The following is a 17,874-nucleotide window of genomic DNA, read 5'->3' as shown; positions in this document are numbered from 1 at the left end:
TATGGCAGTCCAGGACTATTTTTGATGGTTGATTTGGTTATGGATTCATCAGTGGTGTAGACGCGGTTATGCCTTAAGCTGTACACTTCTGCAAATACTACATACCCTCTTTTACCGAACGAGCCCAATAGTAAAAAAAAGATGCAAAATAGAGCAACATTTGTCTAACCTTTAATTCTTTTTTTCTCTCTCTATTTATGACACCGAAGTTTGAAGTACACAGTTTCAGCTGTTCGATCTAGACTTCCGCTATTTTTTTTCAACCTGCTTCAAAAAGAAACATTTATAAAGCAGCCCCAGCACGCTAAGCGGGCGCGCTATTTTTACTCACAACAAGGGTTTTACGAAATGGTATAAATTTTAGATGAGCGTCTGGTGTTCCATGGCGTCTGAAAGTTTTCTCTAATTACTTGTTCCCCTCAGCAAAAAACGGCCCAGCACATTGCGCCAGCTGTTTGTGCTTTCTTTATGAAATTTCTTCTCTTTTTCGTTCTAACTTTCATTTCACTGAAGAACGTAAGTATAGATACTGCAGTGGTAGTCTGTAAAGTGCGGCTTCTCTTTACATACGCGTGCAACGTAATTTTATTCAAGCTGAATAAAATTGGTTCTGTCTATATACTCTCGCGCATAAGGAGTAAATAAAAAAAACATTTTATAGGGTGCTGCAGTGCATAAAAACCTACATGCCTACATTTGCTACATGTACCATACATTTCCAAATCATGAGGTACAAACTAGCAAGATCCACCACCCGTCTTAGCTAAATCTATAATATTTCCTTTTCAATTTCAATGTATTGTACACTTTGCCTTATGTGCATAAAGGCTCACGATCCGATCGATTTTTTGACATGAGGCAAATTCACTTACGCCGCCTTGCATTACAAGCGACCCAGTAGGTTATTCTTACCTCTATAAATCGCCATTTACGTGTAAACAGCTACACATTTACACCCGAGTTGTACTTCGTAGTCACACTTCGTCAACGTTTTGGGAATTTATGAATAGAAAAGCATTTCTCTCTTTGGAATTGTTTGCATGTTTACCCTCGTAATGCAGTAATTTGCGATGTTTCGTTTTTTCAAGCATCGGTCATCGTAAAAGTCAATTTCAGTTTAGGAATTGAGGTCGTGTTGGTCATTTACATATTTTATTTGTATGATTGAACTAGGGCACTAGTATATCTTATCAGGTACTCGATTTGGTGCCAGGTGCATGAAAAAGTAGCAGCAATTATACAACATTACGCAGATTAAAAAAAGGAGCCTTTTAAAGTAACATTTACCTAACTGATCAAATAACCAAAAGCCATGTGTGTTTCTTAGTAATAAAGCAGATGCTACGCGTTCACTGAGAATGCTGGAAATGACACAAGTGTATAAGATGTCAGAAATCGCTCTTTCGCAACACAGATACACACTGGCTCATTTACCGAATCTAGGGCTGGTGCAGGTATGACCGTACTTCTAGATAATATAAAGTTATGGCAGCTTCGTGCAGTTCATTGGCGTTTCTTTCTTTTTTTTTATAGTTTGCTTGTCAATTTTTTTGTTTCTGTATTTGTTGCTTTTTCTCTTCCTTTCTGTTTATTTCTCTCTCTCTATCCATTTCTTTATTTTCTCACCTCTCCCTATTTTTATTTCTTTTGCTACTCTGTCTTGCTTTCTGTTTTTTTTCCTGTTTTTTTTTCTTGAACCGATGACCTCTCGATCCACGACAACAAATACCGGCCACGCTGTCTAGTGCACCACGGTCAAACTCTCTGGAGCATTACAAACGTGCCTCTTATATTTCTTACACTTTCCTCTCGCAGTGTTCTTGGTCAGCGGGGGGAAGGGGTACGGGGGTGGTATCACCGTATTTTTTTTCGGGGTTGTGGCTTTGCGCCACAAGGCGCTGCCAACTGGTATGTCTTTATCGGAGCGTGTTATTTATGTTTATTATAGAACGTTATCTTGATGCCTGTTTTAACGGGAGCTTCACCTCCTAAATATTTAAAGGAAAGCTCGTCTTTCCAGCGTCCTTAATGAGAATCCGTCCATAGGAAGAAAATAACGTTATTTGTAAAGTTCTGCACTGGGTTTTGCCACCTACCTGGCTAATCCCGCCTAAGGACTGGCCAGCCAGCACATGCGGTATATGGCCGTACGACTATCATACCAGCCAGCTTTTCACGGAAAATTCGAGGGCCAAGCGACCCACAGTTTCAGAGTATATGCTCAAGCGCTCATATTCATTTTATTTTCATAACTTACAAATAGAATACAGTGTTTTATGTCATATCAATTTTTTGTTGACACTGGTGAGTTTTAAGTGTGTGTTTTTACTAGTCTAAGTGTGACCGCTTGTGCTCTGTTTAGTGTAATGTAAGGGGTTGCGAACCCTCTTCATCTCAAGTGACATTTGGTGGTTTGGTGGTTACCGACTCACTCGATAAAATTTCCACTAATTCAAATTTTCAGCTAAGAGTGTTGCCAGAAAACTAACGGACCAGTGCGCTTTTATATGTGACTTTGATTCTGCCTGATGCGAGAATCTACAAAGCAATACGCCTACGACATAGGATGAAGTCTGTCAGTTCCCGACGGTGGCCTGTGCTCCAAACTAAGCTTGCAGAAACAGCCTATTTTCCTCCTATCAACCTTTGCTCCTCAACTGTCCACATCCAAATCTGCAGCAGCACATGGATAACTTATCTTTTGTCCAAAAAAGTCACGTAAATAAACACATTTGGCAGCATCCTAAATCTACGGACATCACGTGCGCATGTTGTGTTTGAAGAAAGTGATTTTACGCTGATTGGCTGCTGTAGGAACGGATACTCATGCGCGCAACATGAATGACCGAAACGTTGGCAGCTCCCAATTTACGCTTCCTTGAGAGTCGCGGACGCTAATTCTCCATGATTTATCAAACGGACACTCTTCTTATAGTTCGTAGCCTGAGGAAATTTGGAATTCCTTATATAAAAGTGAGAACTGAGTACTTGAGGTCGTTCGCGTAATACTACGCCCAAAGGCAAGCTTCCGAATTAAAGAAGAAAAAGTCAATCAGGCACACAGGCTCGCGAGCAAGCAAGAAAAAGAGAACGTTGGCAGAGATCGCACTTTAAATCATGATACCGAATCCAGATTTCTCGCACCTGCACTTCACATGGAATAATAAATGGTGTCCCATGCGTAAATTGGAAGACTTGATAACAAAATTACGTTACCGTGTACCACCTCTTAATTTCTACTTAAACAGGTCTGGTCTGGTGCCATCCCCTCTGTGCTCAAGCTGTAACGAACCTGAACATATCGACCATTTTCTTATCACATGTCACCGTTTCAAAAATCAAAGAAAAAACTGCTTCAAAATTTTATTCAGAAAACTAGGAATATCACTTAATACTCCCAATATTTTGTCTTTTGGGGCCACTTCATTGGGACACAGCGACAGGAACATCTGCGGGGCTCTCTGCGAATTCATATATAACACAAGAAGATTACCTTGCCGAGTCAGCGATCAGCTCTCGAATTTTACTAACCACACTATCACTTATTATTTAGCTAATACACTGCAATCATTCAACTTTCAGGAGAATTTCATATAACGATTGCACCTCAGATATTCAACAAATTCTATTATTTCTCTCCCCCCACATTTTTTTTCTTTTTTTACATTGCGCCAAAATAATTTCACAGTCAAAACACAGTAATCATATTCCCCTAGTCTAGAAAACCTAAAGGTATTCACTTGCATTAATCACCGGCTTCTTGGCCAATCCCCCTTAGTGGGTGAGAGCCACAAAAGAAAGGAACAAGCAAGCAAGCAAGCAATAAACCTGGTAAGTAGGCTTGATTTTAAATAGCAACGGCTGAACGTAAAAGTTGCCCACTCCAAAGTAAGGGAAAAAAGAAAAATCAAAGCGCCCGGGGCTAATATTTTAGAGTTACTCCTTTTAGATGTTAACGGTCATTCTATTTCCCAAGCCTTGCTGCCTTCCTTTTCACTGCTGGCTGTTCGTTCGGGATGACTTGTTGCAAAATATATGCGCGATTAGTGTGGTGTCTTAACTGCCCGCACGTGCCGTAATACAAGAGAGAAGACGATGAGGACGAAGCTTCTGCGCGCGTCCACATGCAGCCACGAAGATTTGTTCCACGGCAGGAACGTTACGTGCAACAATGGTGGCCCGGATTTAAAGTCCCGTTGAGCCGGTGAGTCTGACTAAAGCGAATGACCGGCATTATGCGAGCGAATTACCTGCATTATGACCCGCATTTCGCTTGCGTCCGTTTAATTTTACCTTCTCTCGAAGCTCGTCTCTTGAAATCTGGCAGAGCCCCGCCGCGGTGCTCAAAAGGCTAAGGTACTTCACTGCTCTCCCGCAGGTCGCGGGATCAAATCCTGGCAGCAGCGGCTGCATTTTCATTGAGGCGAAAATGCTGTAGGCCCGTGTGCGTATATAGACTTGGGTGCACGTTTAAGATCCCCAGGTGGGCGAAATTTTCGGATCCCTCCGCTATGGCGTCTCGCATAATCATATGGTGATTTTGGGACGTTAAACACCACATATAAATTATTTCGATCTAGCAGACCTGCTAGCAGTCTCCTTCAGTTTTAAGCGTACGTTTAAGTTCCTGACCCATTTTTCAGTACGCATTTGCAAGATTATAACATGTAAGATTGAGAGAAGAGCCGTTGTCCCGATGATTTCACAATAGCAGTTCAAACCCGAACATTTGCTGGAGCGCGTGCCTTAATATTTGTTTTTCTATAAACTGTGCTTGGCGTAAGTGAAACAGAACAGTAGTCTGACGTGTATATTCCGCTTCACTTAGCTTAAATTTAACTTTAATTGATTAAATTCACAATTATGGTGTTTGCAAAATATCTTCATGCCTTAGATAACGTTCGGCCGCAAATTTAAGGTGCCCTACCGTTTAAGCATAGATGTTAGTGTTTTAGTCGCTTTCAAGCATATTGTAGAGAAATAATTAGGATCACTATAAAATGTTCTTACCAAATGAAAATCTTGAAGAGTCCTATGCAATAGCCCATCAATAGTTAGAATTAGAAATATTGAGAATAAAAAGCCTATTTTTTCGGTGAACCCTATACGTGCTAGGTTCAGGTCAAGGATTGGTCATTTAGTAGATACCTATATCAAACAGCAAGTTTAGTTCTCTCGTTGTTGTGACAAGTTCAAAAGCAGTTGCCAGCTATGTTAAAACTTCACCGGCTCTGCTATGAGGTAACCGCCTCCTCGATAGCTTTGTTTGTTACCCTACTTGTTTTTTTTTTCTTAAAGTATAGAATGCTAGGCGTAATTCAAGGTGGAATGACGATAGTGATAGCGCGAGAACAGAACCACGACAAAGAGACGTCCTGTTCTCGCGCTATAACTATCGTCATGTCACACCAACTAGCCCAAACTGCCACACTGCTAGGTAGAAGCTTTCAGGCGCTAATTAGAAGCCCGTCTGTCGCTCCTGCTCTACCTCTTCTCCTTCGAGGCCTGAAAACAGTGACTCAAACCTGCTTTCTCTGACGCTAGCCACGTACACCTACTGCGCCACGTTACTCGAGCCAACTTCGAAGCCGCCTTCTAGTGGGACGTACGCCTGGTGTTTCTGTGAAGCCTCCCACAGCTGGAAGAGATGCAGCACCTGCGTCTGCTGTGCGCACTTCTGGCGGCGCTTGCGCAACCGGCTGCAAGCGCCACGAACTCGAAGCGTACCGCTGGTCCCACAGCGGCGGCTGCCTCGGCAACAGATTCTCAGCTATTCAAACAAGTGCCTCGCAAGTAAGTGCGCCGCCGCCAGCCGACTTCGCCTTAGACGGTCGGTCAGTTGAATTTGGACGCTTATGCGCGAGTGGCCTTTGTTTTTGAGGCCGTGACCCCTTGTCTTCGACCACAACTCACCAGCGACTACGCTGTTAATATCGGCTTATGAAGAACTCGCATTGAGGCTGTTATATGGCTGGTTGTTGAACGAGAAAATTCAATGTCAAACAAGGTAGCCACTTGTTAAGAGATGCGACTTTAACCTCACCGTAAGTGGTTTAGCCGAGCGGTAAAATCTCTAGTTAATGGGACTATATTTATACACTGCATCTGCACTGTTTTAAGGAAAAGGTGAAAGTCCCCATCAATATTTTAAATGAATGTATTGTGTCGCTTTGGTAACCGAACCACCATGTGACTATTAGACCTAAGGTTTGCTATTTGCTCAGTATAATAATGCTATAAATGAAGGTTTCAACTATGCTCTCAGTACTCCGTAACTGTGCTTTGGGGATACATATTTGCGAAAGGTGACTCCGTGGCGCGTTCTTTGAATATTGTTATAAAGGAAGTGTTTCGGTGAGATTGCGCACTTCAGCAATTGTTTACTAAGCGCAAATAAAACAGTTACATTCATTATTTTTGGGCGCTAGGTAATATGTGTGCAAAAATAGTCTTTCCAGTGTTCTTTTATATTCATACACCACGCGTGAAGTGCATACAAAATACATTCAATGCACCCCCTGTGTTAAAATAAAGAAATCGAGGGAATACGTTTCCCTCAACTGCGATATAAATATTTGTTTTCCTTATGCAAATTTAATTAATTATTAACAATACACGTGTAGTTCGATATATAATCTGTAGTCGGTCATCTTTTGTATTCGCATAAAGAGTCAAATTTTAGACTGGGAAGTGCAAGCGCAATTTTTTTCTTATAGTATTCTTTTGAGCAAGGAAAATTAACATTTTTACGTTAGACCAAAGCGATCTTTGCACTCATAGGCAGCGCATTGAAATTCAGGCAGGCTACATTTACTATACAGTTGGTATAAGAACAATGCATCCTATGCATGATGCATCAATGCATCCTATCCTTCCTGTGAACCATGCATCATGCTCTTTTTTGGCCAATATTTCACAGAAGTGGAGACCACAAGCTTCATATATATGCACAGACATGGCACCTGAAGGAGTAAATAAGATTGAAAACGCACATATCCACGGGGCAACTTTTTGTGCCAGAGATGGATGCCTGGAATTGAAAGTCTACGTCAAATTGATTGTATATAGATCTGCAACGACATAGTGTTCTAATGTATGCTGGCTAACGTTCATTCGATACGATATCAGTGAGCCAGCAGTGAATGAAGGGGTTGAAGGGATGATGATCTGTCAAAAATAAATGCAGGGTATGTGCATTTCTGTTTGTAGGTCAATCGCATCAACCAGCCAAAAGAGCAGCTGTGTCGGACGCGAGGCTAATGACATTTCTTCTGAAGCGAGATGGGGTTGGGGGGAGGGAGGCAGTTTTGACAAAGGCGTTGTGATTTGTAAAGAAGCGAAGCGAGTTAAGCGGCAAGCTCTCGACGCCTTAAAGTGCGTGCCGTGGAGGTCACGAGCTGTTCTCAAAACGGAGTGGCTCTCGACTTGATGAATCGTGTCGGGGAAACGGTGCCGGATGTTCAAAACGCCGCGTGCCACGCCCGGCCGTGGCACTGGCCGTGTAGAAAAGCCTCGTCAATTCTCGCCTATTTTGGTAAAAAGCTGGAGAACCTCAAATTATGGAAGGTGTGGTCTTTCCCCGAAGATGTGAACTAGCCCCCTCCCGGCCAGCTGACGTGCTGTGATGAATTAATCTGTGCAGCGTGGAGATCAAAACTTGGACGAGTAATGCTAACGGATAATAGTTTTTCTTCTGGGACTTCCACAGGACAAAACATTCGAAAGAAAAGCTATCGACGAAATGGATCAGCTTTATTCTGACTTCAAGAATTCAATGCTGGAAGGTTATGTCCTGTTTTATGCGTACCAGATCATTGTACCAGACGCACAAATCTTTCACTGCCGAATTTCAGCGAGCTCTCTCAGAGTTACGTATTTGATTTGCATTAGTAAAAGAAACAATAAAATGGTACCTGGGTGCCTGTCTCAATGAGCAGCACAACCAGGATCGTAGCCACGTTATTCTTGGGAGAGTGTTGAATCAGACCTGATGCATTTTAGCGCTTGTCCTTGTGTGTGTGCGTGTATACACACTCACGAAAATCTCAAGTCCACCATCTAATCTAGTTATTAGTGAGATGTTGATGACTTAAAACATAAACTAGAAGTCGTTTAAGATTTATGTGAAATATGAGGCTTGTTTTATCATGTCAATAGAGCATGTACGTTCTTTTCTTTTTCTTCAAATAATCACTTGAACCTTAGTCATGTTACCCGCTCCCTTGGAACATTACTAAGAGTTGAATTAAGTCTCACCTACTTTGCTTTTCTGTGGAAGCAGCGCAGCCAGATCCATGTGCTCATTCGTTTTATAGCGAAGTATGTTTGCATCACATTTCTAGAAAAAAGAACTGCACCAATGTGTAGTGGCCCAATAAAGATATCAATATAAAGATAGCGGAGTAGATATGCATCTCGGTTCAGTGTCATTCTATGCATTGAAACTTTTATTTATTTTATTTACAAATTACTGCGGCCCAAAAACAGGCCCAGGCAAAGGCGAGTGTAGAAAAAGTATTCATTTAAAAAAAAGGCGATACGGGAACAAGTCTTAGGAATTATCAAAAAAAAAACTATTAGGAAAACATAGCACTAATAACCGTAAAAAACAAACATGAAAAAAGGAAGGAACAAATGAAATATTTATTAGGAAGTAGCAATGCGAAGGGTACGCAGAAAATGTAGTGAGAATTAATGAACAATAACGCCAAGAGAAGTGTAGGGAATATCTTTAGAAGCAATTTTATTGTGAATGCACCTTCGAATAACGCGTCTGATGCTCTACCACTGAGCTATTGTGGTGGTCATTTCTCCGCCCCCTTTATAGGTATATATGTGCATTTGAAAGTGGATGGATGGATGGATGGATGTGGCTGTACCCTTTAGATCGGGCGGTGGCTAACGCCACCTAGCCGGAATACTTAGTGAACTAACCATTACATTTATCTTTTTTTTTCTTTAAATAATGAAGTTGAGGATTCGTACTTCGCAGTGAAGGGTTTAATTTTCACTCGTGCCTTGACTTTAGCCACCAATCAGATAACCTCCTTCTAGTTAAGTCTACCCGCTTAAAGTCTATTTTGCCCTCGCTGTCCCTAAATCCCAGTGCTTTGAAAAACTCTGCGCCATCATCCTGAACTATAGGGTGAAGCCCTTTACAGAACATTATCAAGTGTTCGGCAGTTTCTTCTTCCTCTCCACACGCACTGCATACTGTGTCGACCCCTTCGTATTTGGCCCGATATGTCTTGGTTCGCAGTACTCCCGTCCTGGCCTCAAACAGTAGAGAACTACCCCGAGTATTATCATAGATCCTTTCCTTGGCAATTTCCTGCTTAAAATTTCGATAGATCTCTAGTGCGGACTTCTTAATCATGCCCATTCTCCACATGTCAGTCTCCGTTTTCTTCACTTTTTTCTTAACCGATAGTTCCTTTTGGTTTGGCCACCTGCTGTTTTCTAAGTATTTACCAGTCAACTTTCTGGTTCGCTTCCTCCATTTTGTATCGACATTCTTCATGTACAAGTATCTGAAAACCTTCCTAGCCCAACGCTCTTCCCCCATTTCTCTCAATCGCTTCTCAAATTTTATCTTGCTGCTAGCTTCCCTGCCCTCAAATGATGTCCAACCCATATCACGTTGTACTCCCTGATTTGGTGTATTCCCATGAGCTCCTAAAGCAAGCCTACCTATTCCACGTTGCTTAATTTCTAATCTTGCTTGAACTTCTGATCTCATGCACAAGACCGCATTGCTGAACGTCAGCCCAGGAACCATGACCCCTTTCCATATTCCTCTCACAACATCATACCTATTGTAACTCCACAGTGCCCTATTTTTCATGACTGCTGCATTCCTGTTACCTTTAGTCGTCACGTATATTTCGTGTTCCCTCAGATACTCGGTCCCATTGCTTATCTATACGCCCAGATATTTGTATTTATCTGTTATCTCTGTGAGCGTCAGTGTGAGCGTCAGTCAGCGCCACCTGTTGAGATTGCAGCGAGTATGCAACAGTTTTTTTTTTTTTTTGTGCATGCTGGTGTCACGTAGCACGGGATCGTATTACGAGCTGGAAGCTGAGCAATAATCTCATCAGGCAAAAAGAGTGTTCCACATTCGCCGTGATTGCAACAAGTGGCGCTGACAGGTGATCCTATGTTTAAATGCACATATTGTGAGCATTATTCATACGCGTCTACTTACCATATGTACATACTCATCATCATCATCAGTCTGACCTGTGTTGTGGGGCAGAAGCTCGGCAAGTAAAAGAGGTGTCTTGCAGCCAAAACGTTGCCTTACAATATATATTTTCTAAAGTGGGCGCAGGGATGATGGCCACCGTAGCTCAGTGGTAGAGCATTGGACGCGTTAGTCATAGGTCGCAGGTTCGGATCCTGCCGGCGGAGAGTTATCCTTTCATCCTCATTAATTTTTTTCACATTTACATTACAATCACGCTTAATAACATCCCCTATACATTATCATATATTCTCATTATTATTGTGTCTAACAGAGAAATACGCACCCTTAATTTTACACTTCTTTCTTTCATTGGCAGAGAAAGTAGCAACACAGTGAAATGTTATATTTTGACATACTTCAAACTAAAGCCACACTGAAAGAACGCGTCATTTGTTGTTGAACACATGTAAGAAATGAAAAAATAAAAGAATTTCATTAGGTTTTGCATTGGACCAGAAAACACGAGATAACTTTTAGTAAAAGTATAAGAATGGCAAATGAATGACGGGCAGGTCAAATACTTACACGTTCTAAAAAACGGCGTTCGATAAATGGGAGAAAAGTAGGCTTTTCCAATCTGTGCTAGTGCGTGAAAAAATATTTGAAAAGATTAGTTCTTGCCCCATAAGGTGTTAGAGTCAACGTGAGGATGCTTTGATCTACAGGCTGTAAATTGTTTTAAATAATTGCTTAGATTTATATATAAAAGATTATTCTTGAGCCAGAACAACAATTTTAATCTTTGTACTTACCCGTGTAACTGAAGTGGTTTAATGTAATGATGGTTCAATAGATTTGAGGGAGAGCCTCTATTATGATACTTAGAGTCGATAAATCTGGCAGACTTACGTCAAAGTCTTTCGAGAGTATCAATGTTGTTGTTTTTGTTTTGCGTGTGTATGAATTCCAGAGTGCTGGTATATTCGAGTTTAAGACAAATTGGTGGTGTATAAACCATTACTGTAGTACTGCAAGGTTATGTTTTAGTTATATCTGAGAAACTAAAGTTTCCTTTGGGAAGAGTTGCGTGTGTTTTTAATATGAGTATTCCAGCTGAGGTAATTCATTCTTGTAATTACCAGGTACTTATACTCGCTGGCATTTGTAATCAGTTCAGAACATACTTTACTTTGTATACCATTGGTAGTTCTCAAGTTTGAATTCAATTATTGGCATATAGACTGTCTTTTTAGCATTTAATTCCATGCTCCACTGACTACACCAGCACAGAATACTTTGCAGATTACAGTTTGGTGATAGTTGATCTTCATCGCACTAAATTTCATTATACAGTACACAATCATCTGCAAGTAATTTAATGTGAACAGAGGCATTACTTTTATTACTAATGTAATTAGTGAGTGTGAAGAAATATACAAGGAGAAGTACACTGCCGTGAGGCACTCTAGATGAAACTGGTAGCTAACTGGATAAGTGGTATAATGAAACGAAGTGTTTGCTGTTATTGAGATGGGCATTCACCCATTTTAGTATGAGACTTTTAATTATTGATTCAGTTTATCGATAAGCTTCTTATGAGATACAAGATGTAATATCTTCATAAAATCTAGAAACATTACATCAACCTGACTGGACCCATCAAAAACACTAGCGAAGTTGTGAACTTTTGGTAATTGCGTTGTAGTGGAGAAAACTTTGCAAAAATCATGTCAGCTGGAGGAGAGGATGCTTTTATTGCCTGTAAACTCGATAATTTCATTGTCTACTATATGATAAGTTAGTTTTCGGCACGGTGAGGTTAGTAACATAGGGCGATAATTTGTTGCTAAAGTGGTGTCACTTTTTTTTTTAGTACAGACACAACACGTGCCGAGATCTAAACACTTGGAAGCGTAGCTGAAGACAAAGCCACTTGAAATATGCAAGCTATAACAGGTGCTAATGCTTCTGCATTCCTTTTTCAAAAAACGTTACGTATATTACCTGGACCATGGGAAGACCTTGATTTAAGGTGGAGTAGCATTGAAATGGGTCCTTTCATTGAGACAATATCAGGTGCAGAATGGCATGGCACACAATTATGAAGTGTATCGAAGTTAGAAAAAAAAACTGTGGAAAAATTCATTGAAGTGTTACGCAATATTGTGTTTGTTTCATTAACTATAGTCCCCTCGTGCACAATGCCAATTATTTTATTTCGTTACTTTTTTTACGTCCAAAACTTTTGCGTTGTAGAGCAAATAAACCCTCGTAGCGTGTGCTGGAAGTAGTAACGTCTAGCACGGAGCACCTTTTCGTTTAATTTATTTTGCATTTCCCGAATAGCTTCGCATGAGCCGTGCTGCTTTAAGGTACAAGATATCTCTGGAAATCTAGGGAGTAACTTGAGGTGTTCACTTATGAATTCATATAGGAATTCATGTTAGCATAGTAACATGAACACGGTTAGTTAAGCTATACCAGAACCTTTTTCGAAATGGCCATTAGGTGATCGTTTTTATTAAGCCAATATGTAAAACATTTCACTGTAATTTTGATTGCAATGTTGCCGCAACAGTGGCGTAGTAATTCACTTTTCATGTCATGTCATGCATCATATGCTCTTACGGGCAACCCGCATATATAGGCTTGACACGCGTCATTTTTTTTACCTATGTGTTTCGAAGTATAACGAACACTGAAGGCGCGTTCCGCTGTACATATTTCGGAAGCTCTGGACTCGTTCGTTTCGAAACGCGTTTAAAGGCGTTCTTGTTACATACGCTTGACTTCATTAGTATAAAATAACAGCAGGACAGGCCGTGCTTATTATATTACACAAACTTCGGTACAACGAAGTTCGTTTCATGCCATCAATCTGTTACGGAAAAGGTGGATTCGCCATGAGGCAAGCTTAATGACTTGGTTATAACCGCGCAGCCTTCAAGCTAACATCGCTGAAAGCCACGAGTGGAAACCAAACCCCTACGTGCGGCGCGGACCGAGACAAGGGGTTCTCTTCCTTCCCAAGTCCTCGACCACTCCATCGTCGTCTTATTGTAAGTGATCCTCTCGGGTTCTCATTAGGGCTGAGTCAAACAAGAAAGCAAGCCCTCAAAGTTGCATTCCTTCATTCCAGTAGCCACGGAATGAAGAGAACAAATTTTCATGATTTTTCCTGCCTCGCGTTCTGACAGACTACGGATACCGCATTTGTCTTTCCCAGCCGCTAAGAGCGTATAGCTAGAACGGAGACGTGCTCTACGCTTGTCCGTTTGTGCCTTGCCCATTTCCGCGTTGTACGTGCATAATGCAGGATGATAAATGAACAGCAGGCGACTATATTCCACTCGTTCTCGCCCTGTAGAGGAATATTTCATATGTCTGGCTGGCTGTCACTTTCGGCTGATTGCGCGAGAAATTTAGTGTCCGCTCCCTACTTAACGAAACCGCTTTTTTACGATGCTTGAGCACTTCTGGATGCTGAGCTTCTTCACTCTTAAGCTACATGCGCAAGAAAAGAAAAAAAGGTGGGTTCCCTGCTTCCGTACAAATTAGCTGATAAGAAGAACAATAAGTTAGTGGTCAAGCTTAATCGAGAAAAGGCAGTCGTTATATTTACGGGTAAAGCAAACGTTGTGTGCACATCAGATATTCTGGCATGTAGAAACTAGAATAATGAAAATAAACATCACACGTGTGATGTAAGGAACAAGAAAGATATATCTTGCCTGTGTTTGAGCACAGCTGTACGGCACACAACGGACCGTGTGGACCAACTTTCCGTGTCTAACTTCTTGAATGCGTTGATGGTGGATCGGTGGCAGCCATTTTGCCTTGTGGTTACCAGCTACTTGAGTGCCATAACATTTGACACAGTTTCTAAGAACATTATTGGTAGTTAGTGGGTGCACATGACTTACTTTTTTTCTGATGTGCTTAAAAACCAGTGATATGCAAGCGAAAGTTGGAGGCTGACCTAGAGTCGTCGAAATTAGGCGCCTTGAGAAAACGAAAAATATTTAGAGGACTAAACCCACCAATCACACTAACGGAAAAAAACAGACGGGAATCTTTGAAAATAGAAGGTGTTATGTGGTGAACGCGAGTGGTGGCACTACCCTTACCACCTTCCACCAGTAGTTGACATGAAATAAAAGAAAGCAAGTGACAAAATCTATCACAAGTGACAATATAAAAGAAGCAAGTGACAATCTATCACATGTGTGATATGGTTAGTGCATAGCATCTATATGAATTCAATTAGAAGCCAGTTCCACGACTGACCGTCTGTCTCGGGGGTTTCAAACACGTGGCAAACGGACGGCATGCGGCCCACGTAGTTACCGCTAAAGCGTCTTCAGCCGAGTGGTTTGCTATTTTTTGAGATAGGTAGGGACAGTTTTCGGAATTCCGGCGCTATGAATACCCTCGTAAAAATGTCCCATATCCCAGATATGCGAAATGTCTTCTTCCAAATGGCAACGTTAATTTTGTGCAAACTACTGCCCACACCACCATATCTATCCGCTCCTCGCTCCTACCTCCTTCACTGTGCCGGTCCTTTTAAGACTAAATTTCCTGAGTGCGGCCCAATAGCTATAGTGAGTTTATACGTCTGCGTCTCTTACATTGAGAAACGTTGTGAGCTGTAAAAAAACTCACGTGACCTTAACGAATGACGCACCCAGAAATCTGGAAATAAGTCGTTGTACCACACAGCCATGTCAGTGCATGAAACCACTTTAAGTAAAAAAAGTAAGCCCTGTATAAACGTCGTGTCTGGCAACGAGTCACGTTGAAAAACGTGCTGCGGCGTGGAAATACGTGGAATCGCGCAAGGTGTCACCTCATGTGAAATGAGCAAAGATTAGGTATTTGGAAGAGACCAACCCTTAAAGAACAGCTGGACTCTAATTAGTCATCGTCGTCATTGTCGTCATCGTCGTCATCGCCATCAAAGGTTACAGCATCAACAAACATACTGGCTAACCTTGGAAACACCGGGTGTGGAGCAGACTTTCATGATCTTGCTAGTTTCGATGATGATGGCGACGCTGCTGATTGCTTTCCTTTTGAGTTGTTTCATGCGAATACATCAGGGACCCTGTTGTTGTTGTTGCTGTTGTTTTTGTTGTTGTTGTTGTCGTTGTTGTTGTTGTTGTTTTTGTTGTTGTCGTTGTTGTTGTTGTTGTTGTTGTTGTTGTTGTTGTTGTTGTTGTTGTTGTTGTTGTGGTTGTTGTTGTTGTTGTTGTGGTTGTTGTTGTTGTTGTTGTTGTTGTTGTTGTTGTTGTTGTTGTTGTTGTTGTTGTTGTTGTTGTTGTTGTTGTTGTTGTTGTTGTTGTTGTTGTTGTTGTTGTTGTTGTTGTTCCTTGCTGGCCACGTATGCGAGACGAACGACGGCGGCTGCAGTGTCGTTTCATGTAGGCTTTATTTTATTTCTCTCATTCCTTGTCTCTCTCAGTTACCACGAAAATCGTGACCGGTAAACGCTGCGCGGACGACTTTGACTGCATGCGAGTGCTGGGCCAAGTCTGCAAACGGGGCAAGCGGGGCTCGACTGGCTACTGCCAGTGCCCGGAGTCGACACCCGTCCACCTACCGGACGAAGCTCAGCCGCGCTGCGTCGCCGGTGCGCTGACACATGCGTCTCAATATATTCTATCCATGTGGTCATTATTCGTCACTAATTAAATATGTATTACAACCTGTAATTTTTTCATCCTGACTAGAATATCAATTGTAAACAAGTGTTAGTTTACTAATGTAAGAAATTTGGATATATAGTGTGTTGCAAATTGTGTAGAGGACGAGGAACGACATTATCATCACAAGCAGTGCATTTGGAATAATGAAGAGGTCAACGGGTGGGCTTCGCGATGGACGCTGCAACTCATCCTTTTCTCAGCCTTTTGATGCCGAAACCCAACATAGTGTATGCTCTCTTTATTGTGTAATGAGGCTCAAGTTGTAGTGCTGACTTCCTGAATGAATCCGTTGTCGTAAATGGGGAAAGTAATGCAAGGGTTGTTAACGATATCATCTACGTCACAGCGTACTACAGTCGGATGCAGCCTTAGAAGTCCGTGGAATCGGCTCCTCGAAGGCAAACTGACGCAATGTGTGCACTAATTGTCGCGCACTCCAGCTTAAGGTCAAGAGCCGAACGGCCAGTGAGCACGCCTTCAGAGAACATTGATGCGTGCATGAGCAGGACTATATATTTAGGCGCGGACAGTGATCGGCTGCTGTGCTTAGGTCGTTTATGTGGGGCCTCCCCGGTCATCATAGATCGTGTCTGACTGTGGCTACATATTCTAAACCTACCTCAGGCGTTGAGGGGTTGCGATTATGGTCTACGATAGGTTCAAGCATCTCTTATGAACGTTAGATTCATCACAAAAATCACGGCATATCCACGGAGTGAATGATGAGTGGGGCAAAGCGTCCGCCAGTCCGTCCATGCTTCCGTCTATCCGTCGGTCCTTGCGTTCATCCGTGCGACCATCCTTCCATCCAACCATCCGCCCGTCTATTCGTCTGTCTGTCCATCCGTCCGTCCGTTCGTCCGTTGTGGTCGTGCATACATCCATCCATCCGTCCATTCATCTAGTTAACACTCTAAATACCACCATCTCGCATATTTTCATTGTATGCTCATCATACGCCCTCCAGCGGACATTCCAAGGATTAAACTAGATGTGGCTACCTACTACTACTAAACTACTACTAGAAATACTACTACTTATACTCCTACTACTACTACTACATACATTTGGGACGCATGACTCGCGGATTAGGAGCTTCTCTACTAATATTTGTATCCTTCTAAAGGCCCACCTCTCCTTCGCAAAACACTTGACACTGGCATTAACATGATATTGTTTGTTTCGGCAATTCTAGAGCTGACAAAAAATTTTACGCAGTGCGTGAGACTATCGAAAGTCAAGTCACAAGCTGCGATGCAGCGCCCAGTTGTGTTACTCCTCAGGGGGGTAGTAATTTTATTGATGATGTTTGCTGGGCAGGTAAAAATACTCGAACAGTTTTTGATGAGAATTCTAAGAACGCCAACGTACTATACGAGTATTGAGCCAAACGTCTTCCACCGGGACAAGACGAGATACATTCAATGTGCTGTCATGCCTAAAAGCGAATCGAAGCATTCATAAGCTTGGTGTCATGCCGCAACAGTGGTGCGGAACCAGTGGTTACATTAAAAAATTTGTACAAAAACGTCATGCTGTGTCGCTTTATTTTGTATGATTGAATGATCGCGTGATCAATGGTCAAACCAAAAAGGAGGAAATATGGTGAGCACCAATAAAGTTCACGTGATTATTCAATCATACAAAAAAAAGCGACAAAGGATGACGTTTTTGTACAAATCTTTAAAGTATATATATATATATATATATATATATATATATATATATATATATATATATATATATATATATATATATGTAGTGTGTGTGTGTGTGTGTGTGTGTGTGTGTGCATTGGCTTCTGTTAACATTAACAGTGAATGCGTCGATGGAAGTGAAACAAAAGTGTTTGAGTTTCTTTAAAAACAATAGAGCTAGACTAGAAAAGCGACACAGAGTTCATTAGAAGCACCATTTTTTTCATTCCGAGTGTTTCGAGGTCTGTGATGGCCCCGGCTTTAACTGAACACCTTCTAT

At 41.7% G+C, this 17,874-nt stretch overlaps 1 protein-coding gene across 1 annotated transcript; it reads left to right on the top strand.

The window, feature by feature from the left end:
- The first annotated feature begins 5,550 nt into the window (after window positions 1-5,550).
- LOC142775927 (uncharacterized) lies at window positions 5,551-15,903 on the top strand. The gene is made up of 3 exons (XM_075878464.1): window positions 5,551-5,793; window positions 13,130-13,248; window positions 15,654-15,903. The coding sequence occupies exons 1-3, from the start codon at window positions 5,648-5,650 to the stop codon at window positions 15,881-15,883; spliced, it is 495 nt and encodes a 164-aa protein (XP_075734579.1). The 5' UTR covers window positions 5,551-5,647; the 3' UTR covers window positions 15,884-15,903.
- The last annotated feature ends 1,971 nt before the right edge of the window (window positions 15,904-17,874 follow it).

The sequence above is a fragment of the Rhipicephalus microplus genome, chromosome 2, assembly GCF_043290135.1.
Source record: "Rhipicephalus microplus isolate Deutch F79 chromosome 2, USDA_Rmic, whole genome shotgun sequence".
Classification (NCBI taxonomy): Eukaryota; Metazoa; Arthropoda; class Arachnida; order Ixodida; family Ixodidae; genus Rhipicephalus; species Rhipicephalus microplus.
Note: the sequence above shows the minus strand (reverse complement) of the source record. Positions and strands in the feature narration are given on the sequence as shown.